The sequence below is a fragment of the Mytilus galloprovincialis genome, chromosome 4, assembly GCF_965363235.1.
Source record: "Mytilus galloprovincialis chromosome 4, xbMytGall1.hap1.1, whole genome shotgun sequence".
Lineage (NCBI taxonomy): Eukaryota > Metazoa > Mollusca > Bivalvia > Mytilida > Mytilidae > Mytilus > Mytilus galloprovincialis.
The window spans coordinates 95,777,986-95,790,974 of record NC_134841.1 but is presented as its reverse complement, the minus strand read 5'-3'; the positions used below and the strand labels follow the sequence as shown (position 1 = coordinate 95,790,974).

General features: G+C 30.3%; 1 protein-coding gene and 1 long non-coding RNA gene across 3 annotated transcripts; one reads left to right on the top strand and one right to left on the bottom strand.

The window, feature by feature from the left end:
- Nucleotides 1-1,305: 1,305 nt before the first annotated feature.
- On the bottom strand, nucleotides 1,306-7,365 carry LOC143073496 (uncharacterized). 2 transcript variants are annotated; one of them, XM_076249083.1, is made up of 5 exons: nucleotides 7,330-7,365; nucleotides 5,134-5,309; nucleotides 4,387-4,502; nucleotides 3,815-4,031; nucleotides 1,306-2,157 (listed from the first exon to the last, which is right to left on the bottom strand). In XM_076249083.1, the coding sequence occupies exons 1-5, from the start codon at nucleotides 7,343-7,345 to the stop codon at nucleotides 1,819-1,821; spliced, it is 864 nt and encodes a 287-aa protein (XP_076105198.1). In that variant the 5' UTR covers nucleotides 7,346-7,365; the 3' UTR covers nucleotides 1,306-1,818. The 2 variants fall into 2 exon arrangements, with proteins under 2 accessions (XP_076105198.1, XP_076105197.1); XM_076249082.1 differs by lacking the exon at nucleotides 7,330-7,365 and adding an exon at nucleotides 6,773-7,316.
- Nucleotides 7,366-9,203: 1,838 nt separating this feature from the next.
- LOC143070856 (uncharacterized) lies at nucleotides 9,204-12,989 on the top strand. The gene is made up of 2 exons (XR_012976741.1): nucleotides 9,204-9,289; nucleotides 11,866-12,989. It is a non-coding gene; the product is annotated as an uncharacterized LOC143070856 (long non-coding RNA).

The window sequence follows — 12,989 nt, the reverse complement described above, 5'->3', positions numbered from 1 at the left end:
TAGTTGTTTTATTTTTATGGCCAATATAGAGGCATTACATTTTTTAGTCTATGCGTCCATTCGTCTCCCTTCCGGTTAAAGATTTTGGTCAAGGTAGTTTTTGATGAATTTGAAGTCCAATCAACTTAAAACTTAGGACTCATGTTCCATATGATATGATCGTTCTAATTTTAATGCAAAATTAGCGTTTTGATCCAATTTCACAGTCCACTGAACATAGAAAATGATATTGCAAGTGGGACATCTGTGTACTATGGACACATTCTTGTTAGTTAAAATAATCAATTGACATTTGTTTTTATTTGAACATTTTACTCCACTGTTGAACATAAACTTAAAACAACTTATTCCTTTGCAACGTAAGATTATCAATAGCAATTCTATTCTAGATATAACCCTTATACATTAACATTCCAAAACTTAACTATGACCGACTTCAATATTATAATGATTTAATCTTGCAAATCAATCACTTTTGATCTGTGATATTAAATGTTTTCTGTTTCTATAATATAACCTATTCTTTTTAACACCTAAGTGTTTGGTCTCTAGTAGATTGATGACATTGGCAATCATACCATATCTTCTTATTTTTAGACAGTATATATTCCCATGAACAACATTTCTGCCATTGGACAAAACAGAAACATGACCTAGAACTTTCAATTATACAACTACAAAATAACAATGAGTTCACTCAAAGCAAGTGCTGACAACAAGAATAAGGTACCCTTATGATGAGGTGTCTTATTATACAGCAGCTCAGCTTACACGTTCACAACAATTACAAGCTCAAAATTTTAACAGTAGAACAATATTGGCAGTCATCAGAAAACCTTTGAAATCCAAGCGTCACAACTTTACAAAACCCATGTACATTTTGCTAAACTGGGTGTTACACTCAAAACTTGAATGACTAGGATTGTCAGTCAATGTATAACGTGCTAGTTCACAAGGCAATAGCTATCAGAAAGACATGTCACCCTACTCTAACACATAATTCTGACTCAAGCCAACCAAGTCGTTGCTTTTTCTCATTTATTCTGCATGCTTCAGAGAGGTAGCAAACACTAGTTTGAAATTATTTGCTATTTGAAAGTTCCATCGATTTACACAATTAAAAAGAAAGTGAACATATACATTAATCAAACTTATAAGAATGTCAATAAGAGAACAGAATTCTAATGTCCCCTGCACTGCACACATTTTATCTATTCAAGGTACAAGGGTAATGATAGATTGACAATAATGGTTAAGTATTAGCAGAATTTTACATAACTTTCTGGCATCAGGAAAAGGAATTGATTAAAATCATAAAAAAAAATGTTTATTACCCAAATATTTTATAACATTAATCATTATAACAACATGTATAATATAATATAAAATGCAGAAATAATATCACAGATTCATAATCACATTAATGTAACACTTCCTGATAGTGGCAAATATAAACTTAAAATTAAATTTTCAATACATGTTGAATTTTATTTTGTAAATTTTCTTTGCAAAGTCATATTTTTGCAGAAAGCAATCATATGTATCAATTAATTTAGGTGTCAATTAGAATTTAATTTAAATATTCCTTCCAACAATTTGGTTTCTTAAAACAATATACACAAGTGATTAATCTGACTGTGCTTACAAATGTATGTCAGATTACATAATTATTTTTTTGTTTTATGATATAAAATAAAAGCTTTATTTGTAAACTGTAGTAACAGTACATCTTTTACATCATTATAAAATGAAAATATTCACTTGGTGGCCAAATTTAGCATACATGCAATCATTTAAAAAAACCAAATCAAAACTCCTTTACCATGTTAATCCAAAATTAGGTAACATTAAGCAAGGGTTTGCAGGTGCTACTTGTTGATCATTTAATCCTTTTAATACCACAGTCAATCCTCGAGGTTTAGCAATGTCAACCATGCATCTTCTTCCTTCTGGAGATATCTTATGATCATATATATCTAAATGTTTTAGTTGTGTACATTTAATCATTAAATCTATTATCGCCTTTTCAGACATGGTCCGTATCCAACTCAGATTTAACTGTCGCAAGTTTTTACTGTATCTACACAAAGCCTTTAATGTTCTGTCTGTTAAATGTTTACATGCACACAAATTAATCGATTCCAAGCTTGGCAAATTCTGAAACGATCAAGTTTAACTAAATGAAGGAACAAATACATTTACATTATTTTTGTACATGTATATGCACAGGTGACTAAATTGAATGAGAGACAAACATCTCCACGTAGAATGTCAAACTTAGGGACTACAATCTTGAAGTGAAGTTGTACACTGTTTAGAGCTTTATATGCCAGAAGGTGAAGACCTGAATGTTTCATACCTTGTACATGTATGTAGATACCTTATGAAACATAGTTTCTGTTGGTCATTATTCATTGTCCTTGGTTTTATTTTCATGGTTCAGTGAATTCTTGAAATATTTTTTTTGTCATGTAAAATACTCACTTATTATGAGTAATAAAATATATATTTTTTTTATATTGATTCCTTGCAAGGTTTAGATGTCTATCAGACAGGGTCAATCTGACCTCGACCTCATTTCATAGATCAGTGATCCAGGTTAAGTTTTCTTGGTCACATGCGTATCTCAGATACTACAAGCAATGGGTCAACTATATTTGGTGTATGGAATGATTTTAGGGTATTCATGGCTGACTGGCAGTTTTCATACCATGACCTCATTTTCATTGCTCATTGGACAATGTTTAGGTTTGTTTAGTTTCTGTGGTTCTTTTATTTTTCAGATACTCTAAGCAGTAGCTATACATGTAGGTCCATTATATGTTGTGTGTGGAATGACTGAAAGGTGTACATTTTGTACATGTCTGTCTGACAGGTTTAATATGTCCTTGACCTCATTTTCAAGGCCCATTGATCAAAGTTCAGTTTTCATGATTTTGTTAGTTAATTAGATAATACATTGTAATTTTAGCAATACCTTAATTGTATTTAGTGTATGAGTAATTGTAAGTTGTATAATGTCTGTCTGGCAGGATTCATCTGCCTTTCCATCATTTTCATGGTTTATAGGTTGATGATATATTTTCAGAGTATTGTCAGTTTATCAGATACTATGATTAATAGGTCAACTTCATTTGTTATATGTCTTTCTGGCAGGGTTCATATATGACCCTGACCTCATTTTCATAATTCATTGGTCAATGATAAGATTTTGAAGTTTGATCTGTTTTTAAGGAACTATAAGCAATAGGACCACTATATATGTTTGATGTATAGAATGATTATAAGCTGTACAATGATTATGACTGTCTGTCATGGTTCATCTGACTGTGACCTCATTTTCATGGATCATTGATAATGTTAAGTTTATGTGATACTTGTAGCAAAACCTTCATATTACAGACTTTCAAAATAAATTCAATCATTATAAGTAAAGCAGGGGATACATTTCAGTGTGTGCACTCTTATTCATAGTTAGGTTGCTGTATCATTGACTTATACACCAAATCTTCTTTTATTTATACACAATATGATACAGTTCATATTCACCATATTGATTTTGTTTTTTTAAACTTTCTCACAGCTAATATGAACTTAAATTTAGTGATTGCTGACGGTGCATTCATAAATTTATTTTTTTTGTACCTTTCTGTATATTCTATGACATATCAGTTTCATCAATACAAATTGTCAGCAAACATCTTATTCTACTTTGATTACTGAACACCAGCAATAGTGCTGTTTTTGTTTGTTACAAGAACGTTTTAGTATTATTATTGTTTTAACAAAATCCTTTTGTGAGAATTTTACTAACCTTAAGTAATTGTTCCATTAAATTGTCTGTTGACACATATCCACAGTCTTTCAAACTAATGACCTTCAGATTAGGACATGACCTCCATATTAATTTGATAGTGCCCTCTGTTACATACACACCATCAAGGTCGAGGTGTTCCAAGATAGGAACAAGTAACTGTCGTAATGTTGAGTTGTTCAATTTCTTTTGTCTTTTGAGTCGATGAATCATCTTACTGTAAAAGTTTAAAGAAATCAAATAAAAGCCAAGAAACAATAAAGGGTATATATCCATTACACAAAAACAGTACATGCACAGCAAGTCATACAAAAAGCAAAGGAATGGCACATTTATTACTGTTTTTCGTCTCAAAGTGACAGTGAGTCTTTTTAATACAAATTTAGAGCGAAATGCATTTTTTAATGTTAAAAATTCTGACACACGTCTCCCTTCATTTGTAATTTAAATCAAACTGCTATGAAAAAGTCTTTATCTAAAAGTCACAGCAAGGCCTTCAACATGGAGCAAAACAAATCCCTTCACCTGACTACAAGTTTAAGACTGTCTCTAGCAGTAGATCATATACTCACTTTATCAAATACTCATCAGGAAAGTCTTCAAGATCATACATATTTATATTAGACGTTATACGGTCTAAACAATTAGCCAGTAGTGTGGGTACATTAGAACCTTCATGATATGTGCTCTACAAATATATAAAATAAATCAACCAATAACAAGGAAACTATTAACTTTATCAACAAATGTACATGTATATATGTTTTTCCAAATCTTTAACAATTTACTATTGTTTTGCCTGATACATGTACCTACAATGGAATGTATATTATTTTCTAGTTTTTAATAATCTTAAATAGTTCCATATAATATGTAGTATACAGTAAATCACTCTTGACAATATAATTACAATGTGATTCTGATGATTTTATTGTTTCCCTTTCAATTACATGTTCATCTCTGTATACATATTTATTAAACATTGTTAAATATAGTGTATTAGAGTTGGATTTATTGATTTCTATTGCATGATTAGAGCATAATTAGATTTATAACAAAAATAAATAAAAATATTTTTTTTTAAATGTACATCTTTACTGGAGACATTCTTCATTTCATGTCCATCTCACTAACCCTTGAATCCATCACTGTGCATATATCAGCAGTTTCAAACATTTTTTACTTTCAAAGTCCAATACGAATATGTCTCCTTTTAAACTGATTATATGTATGACCAAATAATATATACAGACCGAATTTTATAACTTAATAATGTACATTTTACCTACATACATGTACACTAACATACATGTACATACCAGTTCAAAATTACGACAGAAGCATGCTCTAATTAAAGTTTTGCTGTTTTCTGTTTTTGATTCAAATCTTTTGGCACCTCTATGAGATAGGGATGTTTCTACCTTTTGTAAAACATCTTCTAGAGAGTGATGTTTCATCATGTCTAATTCCATCATCTGAGACACATCAACAAAACCTGAAATTTAATACATAGATTTTGAATACATTATACAAATCCCTCTATACATGTAGCATGTTCAGATTTTACAGGCATGACAGGAATAAATGTAAAAACATGTACATTTTGTAATTAAATAAAGGGCTACATTTGTACATGTACATTGTACAACAATGTATGTTCATATTGCATTGAAGTTCAAGTATTATATTCATTTGTAATTTAGCATGTCATCAACGAAAGTTACATAGTCAAGGGTACTACTAGTACAAGTAATCTTTATTTACTTGAAGAAGTAATACAATATACTTATACATGTTATATAAGTTAATTATAATGTTTTAATAATCTCCCCTTAAATTTTGTTATATACATATGTACAAGCGGTCTCACTAATTAGCGACAACAAGAATTTTAGCGACAACAAGCGTCAACAAGCGACAAGAAGCGACAACAAGAATTATTTTAGCGACAACAAGCGACAAGAAACTATTTAGCGACAAGAAAACATTTTTTTTTAATCAAAACTAATTATTGCAATAAATATTAAAAGAACATGCAAAAAAAAATAATTTTAGCGACAAGAAAGTTAAAATTGATAGAAAAAAATGAAACATTATTTACATAATATTTTATCATCTATTATGAATAACAGCCAGTATTACGTTTAATTATTGTATTATGAAATTACTTTTCCTTGTGTTTTAGAACATATTATTAATCTTTTAATTTGTTTTTTAAAACTCTTTTCGTGCAATATGTATTAAGCTCGCAAAATGAATTACTTGTGCATCATTGTCCTGAAAATATTGACACAAATTGTGAAATGCAAAGAACTGAAACCAAACAGGAGGATAAGAATTAATTCCTTCTTAATGAATTTCCTAATTAATGATCATTAATACTCCAGTAATAATAATAATAATTAATGATATGAAACACAAATTGTGTTACAATATCTCCATTCGTTTATTCATACTTTGACTTAGATGAAAACAGATACATACATTATCTTATACATATTCTTCATATTTAAAAATAAAAAAAAAAGAAGCTCAATCTCTTTCTTTTTCACAAATGTTAAATTTCTTCATCTACCAATATACTAATATAAACTTTTTAATTAGACATATCTGCTCGTATATTTAAAAAAAAACATTAAATACAAATTTCTTTATATCTAATAAAAAAAAATGTTTTCTTGTCGCTAAATAGTCTTCTTGTCGCTTGTTGTCGCTAAAATAATTTTTGTTGTCGCTTCTTGTCGCTTGTTGACGCTTGTTGTCGCTTCTTGTCGCTAATTAGTGAGACCCGTACATGTATATGTACACACTATAGCTAAGTACACTTTTTTTTTTACAATCCCACAAAAAAAATTCTCAAGTTTTGAAATGTAAAATCATTTCTTCATTTTCTTCCTGTAGTCTACTCAAAATTTTGAATAATGGACAAACTAAGTTATAAAAGAATTAATTACAAACCTCCTTCAAAAATTTCCAATCCTTCTTTCATGGCTCCATATCTTAAGATATAACAAAGTCTTTTAGAAAGACGACATTCTTTTTCATCATTGGTTTTGGAATTAGTGGAGTGTTCTTGTATGTCATTTACATCAACTGAACTCAACATATTATATTATAGATCTCTGTGTACCGCTTAAAAAATCTTTTGATAAAAATATCAAGTCTACTTCTATCAGTCGATTAATTTTACATATATTACATATATATATATATATATATATGATTTTAAATTATGGATAATGCTACATGCATTTGTTCACAGTGTAGCACTTGGATATTACGTTGTGGTGAAATAACCCTGAAACATATACATGTAATAATTCACAGAACGTGCATTAAACTTTGGAATATCACGTAGTTATGAAATATCCGGCGAGACTCTATATAGATGACGCAAGTTATTGAAAAACATATGTGAATGGAATAAAGTGAGACAGTCACAGCAGTTTGAATTGTATTTCGTTCCTTTGCAATTTTTAAATGCATGTTGTTATTCCCTAATTTACTACACGTACCTGCAGAAAGCTGCATAATTTGTTATTGTTTACAATAAAAAAAAAACGGAAGTAAAAGAAAAATTCTAATCCGACACCGTTATCGGTACGCTTCATGATATATATGTATGCCTGTATCTTCCTCCTTTATCCAGAGCACCAACAAAATGTCTCCCAGGACATTTTTTCATTGTCATATAGTGGCGGATCCAGAAATTTTCATAAGTGGGGGCCCACTGACTGACCTAAGAGGGGGCCCGCTCCAGTCACGCTTCAGTGATTCCCTATATAAGCAACCAATTTTTCCCCCTCCCCCCCCCCAAATCTGCCTCTGATATACATATTATCTTTTCAAAATTTGTCCACATTTATGAAAAAATGTCTAGAAAAAGGACAAAATTTCATGATTAAACGGAAGCTATCCAAAGTTACATTTGGTATCAATTAAAATACTATTTCACAGATTGTGTACATCATAAAATATTGTACTAAAAAAGGCCTTAAGGGGGGGGGGGGGGGGGGGGTTAAAAGTAAATCGTTTGGACAATGATACGATTAAAGTGTTTCATTTTTGTTCTATTCTATTGATAAGATAACACACATGTATTGCCAGTACTTGACTCTAATAATTTTACAGATGATAGCTTTAACGAAATTAGATAAAAACAGTTGTATATATAAATCAAAAGTTTTAAATTTAAAAGGAGCTTTATTAATATGTACGACCAAACCTTAGCTTTTTATTTCACGGAATAGAAGTTCCTTCATAATATAAGTTCCAAAAGAAATAAATATTCTGGAATAATATTTCCACAGGAATAAATATTACAGTATATGTTCCTAACGGAATAAATGGTATAGAATATTTGTTCCAACAGGAATAGGTATGTATGACATTGTTTATAACAAAGTTTCCAGTGGAACTTCTGTCAGGTGGAACAAATATACGTTGACATTTAGACCAGACTGGGGGGTCTTTGATTTTCCATGCAATTTTCATTCTATTATATAACGTTTTTAAGGGCATACGATACAGTTACAGGGAAGGTAATGACGTTGCTAACGTAAAATGTTATTTTCGCGACGTCAAACTATGACATATCGGGAAAAGATGCATTTTTCGACTGATTTTTATCATTCAAACTGATTTAATTTGAAAACGAGTGCATGGACCCTTATTTTTTAAAACAGCAATTTGTTTCATTTTGCAAGAAGATTATGTGACCCAAATTTTATAAAACTGTAAATAGCGCAATTTTTTTTAATTTTGATAAACATGCAGCAAAAAATGACGTTTTTTCCTCTATTCAAGAACATTTTATAAAAATAGAGTTATTTCGGAATAAAAATTGCATAATTTTTAATGATACTTTTTAAATACAGAAATTACCGATTATTTAACAAAAAACAATTTGTGTTTATCTTTTAAAGCAAAAAAGTTACGTCGTTCTTTCGAAAAAGAAAATACGGACACAAATCTGAATTTTGAGCAAATATACAAAATTTCGACCTCATTTTACTCAAAAAGTAGCACATGAAGGTATATTTTTTATTTCATATTTGATTTAATCAGGTTAAAAATAGCCTATATGCAAATTTTCATCAACTTGTAAATACAGGTTCAAAACTGTATCGTATGCCCTTAAATAATAATCCTCTCAATACTTCAACCGGCCCCTCCTTATTCACTATTCTCTATTTTCTATTTTAAATTCAATATCTATTTGATTTACCCTCCTTATTCACTATTCTCTATTTTCTATTTTAAATTCAATATCTATTTGATTTCCATTTCATGCAATGGCATGCGTGCACCAGTATGTACATATATTGATATATACCTTTGTTGAAAGTATGGATAATATGTTTATAGTCCAAGTGACAATGACCACAGGCAATGAAACAATAAGTTGTCATGTCCTCGTACACTATTTATTCTTTTTCAGATTTATTATAAATCTGTTAGACATGCCACGTGCAAGTAAGTAAAATATCAAATGACCTTTAGCTTCAATTAAAACTGAGCAAGTGATTTAGAGAATGTTTAAGCATGTTTAGTGTACTTTTGATTACACGCACCTTGTACCTACACAATGTATTCAGTGTCATCGTTACAAATTTTATAATATGATGACCGGTTCATGTTCAGGTAAGGTAAAGAAATATATATCTAGAGAGAGTCGATGATGATTGTACCATTTAGTGTTGTATTTTCGGTTTGTTTTCATATATATTTACAAAACATCGTTACTTTATGCAAATTCACTGCATGCTATAATTTCTATGATGCTATCCCATCTGGGTCGAAAATTAAATAACCTCGGTAGGAATGGGGACGTTTAATGCTAAGCCTATCTTATCCAACATTTTCGCTTTTCACGACTTAATCCTCGTCGACCTACTGTATTTCAGTTTTGCGTGTTCGATGTATTTTTTTTCAATTCTTAGCGTTTCTTTGTGGTGAATTGGGATTTTTTGTATGTGGCAATGGTTGACTCACTGGAATGAGATAATTAAATAATACTTTTATCGGCAGTAAACTAGTAACATTTATCTTTTTTTTTTAAATATTTATTGCAGTACTGTTATGAAAACTTATGGTCCTACGCGTGGTCGATAATTATACTTGGTAATGCACAAGGACATGCATGTTTTCCATGCAAGGACTTCCAAGACTGTTAAATACATTTACTTCATTTGATTTGTTCTGATTGGTATTTTAGTGTGTGTATAATAAGCTGTACATAATTATTGAATTTTGCATCACTGTCGCATGTTATGCGGCGGAGGATTAACCGATCGCAAAATTGTGTAGATCCGCCACATTCTATATGTGTGTTTACTGAATCATTAACTTTTAATTCGGTGATTGTCGTTCGTTTGTGTCTATCATATTTGTTTTTCGGTAATTGTTTAGTTATGTAGGATAATGTTGGTCTACTCGTTTGGATTGGTTCTCATATTTGCATGTCGGATCCTTTTATAGCTGAATATAGTTACGATATGGATTTTGTTGATCGTTCAATTCCCAGCCGTACGTTGACATATATAATGGTTTACATCCAAATTATTTGATATTTGTCTCAGTGGCAATCATACCACATCTTCTTAACTTCTTTTTATCTTAACTCTGAAACATATATAAATGAACCAAAATTAAAAGTAAATCCATGACTTACAAAGACCAGATGTTCCTGACTTTGGAGCGGGTATAAACATGTTTTGTGAGGTATCAACCATCTCCCTATACATACCTCTAGCTACGGGGGCCGAATGGGACTCTTGTGGTTTTGTACTCGAAATTCAATTTTGTACGGACAAAAGAGAATTTTGTTCAACAAAAATGAGTTCAGTTTAACAAAATTTGTAGCATACTACAAATTGAAATTTTGTCATTCAAAATTATCTTTCAGTGGACAAAAGTTTGTTTTGTCATGACAAAATTCATTTTTGTAACACAGACCTTTTTTTTTTACCTAATTTGAAAATTGGGCGACAAAAGTCAATTTTGTATGCAAATAAGTTTAGTTTGGATTCTGTTAACTAATTTGCATACGAAACTGAGATTTTGTCACAAAATTCAATTTTGTGTCTATTTTTGTGTAGACAAAATTGAGTTTTGTTAAACAGAAGTGAAAATTTAACACAAAAGTCAATTTTGTGTCACAAAAGTGATTTTTGTCAGAAAAGTCAATTTTGTCTACACAAAAATAAACACAAAATTGTATTTTGTAATGACAAATTCATTTTTGTAGACAAAATTCATTTCTGTCATGACAAAATTCAATTTTGTGTTTATTTTTGTGTTGACAAAATTTACTTTTGTTAAACAGAAGTGAAAATTATCACAAAATTGAATTTTGTGTCACAAAATTAACTTTTGTTGCAAAAGTCAATTTTGTATGCAAATAACTTTATATTTGCATACCTATTTGACAAAATTAAAATGAATTTTGTCTACAAAAATGAATTTTGTAATCACAAAATTGAAGTTCTCATAAAACAAGTCTGTATCACATAGTTTTGTAAGACAAAAGTGATTTTGTTATGACAGAATTGAATTTTGTACAAAACCATAAGAGTTCCATTCGGCGCCCCGTACTAGCCAATATAGAAAAGAAAAAAAAACACATGACAATGCGCACAGTTAAAATTACAAGTTCGAACGGTTAGAATGGGTAACAGAAGAAACGAAGCAAAAGACAATGATATTATTTTTAACAGTTTTGTTTTATCTCATTATCTAATGTTGATTTACCTACATGCTCTAATTACAACGCAAAGCAACCCTTTATCCGATAAGTTCACAGAAAAATTATCATATATCATCAGTCATACCTCCCTGATTTACTTATATAAATCTTTACATTCATGGATCAAAATTGTATAATGCGCAAGAAATACATTGTAAAAAAAAAAAAAAGAAAGAGAGAGAGAGATGTTTCAAAATCTTGACAGAGTTGAGGCTTGTTTGACCATATAATTCTTGAAATGACAAATGCTGTTGAACGAAAATATATTTAAATCATTTGACCATGTGTTTTGGTTTTATTTCAGAATGGCAGCCATAAAACAGATATGTATAACAATAGGTGTATTATTTCTCTTTTGCATTATTTACATGATCATCACTAGTCCTGGATCAATACCTGATGACACAAAATTTGAAACGGTAACTTTATCTGATACAATAGGGATGATGATCAAAGATTCAAAATCTAACACTCAACAAAACTTAAACGTGAGAAAGACTGAAAGGCGTAATATTTGTGTTTGGAGTCACGACCTGTTAGGAGTTTGGCATCCAAGAATGGATATTTGTAAAAGTGTTCATGAGGATACGGTAACTACATTGGTGACACCGTTTGGTAATCTTCCAATTCACGTACACGACCCACAGAAGGATATATGGGTTTCTAGAAGAATTATAAATACTGGAAGTTTTGATAAAGACAAAATTTTAACTATCTCAAAGTTTATGGAATCAGACCCAAATTTAAACTTCATAGATATTGGCGCAAATTTGGGAACATACTCGCTATCATTTGCTAAACTGGGAAGAAAGGTTATTGCTATTGACGCTTTAAATCTAAATGTACAAAAATTATGTGCCTCTGTGAACCAATCACACTTCGAAGATGTTTATCTTATTATGAATGCAGTTTCGTCAAGACACGAAACTGTTAGTCTAGGAGCAGACGATAAAAACTTTGGTGGAACTTTCATTGACCAAAACGCAGACTATATAAAATCAGTGAAAGGTAAAACTGTTTCTGGAAGACACTATAGTAATATTTCTACAATAGTATTAGACGATCTCTTGACTCTTCCGTTTATTAATTTATTTCCAAAAGTATTCATTAAAATGGACATTGAGGGATTTGAGCATAAGGCTTTAGAAAGAGCATATCAGTTTTTTGATAAAATATTTGTGCAAGGTATACAGATAGAATGGATATTTCATCGAAACAAATCTTCGGGACAAATCATTGTAAATTTTCTAGAACAACATGCATTTATTCCTTACAATCCAAAGGACTTGCGACAACTTCGGAAGTCAAGTATGGGCAACTGGCCTACACAAGATGTAATTTGGCTACGTAAATAATGTTGAAAATCGAAGAAAATTGTTTATATTGTCTCAAGCTTGTTAAATTATAATAAAGAATGTTTAAATTGTT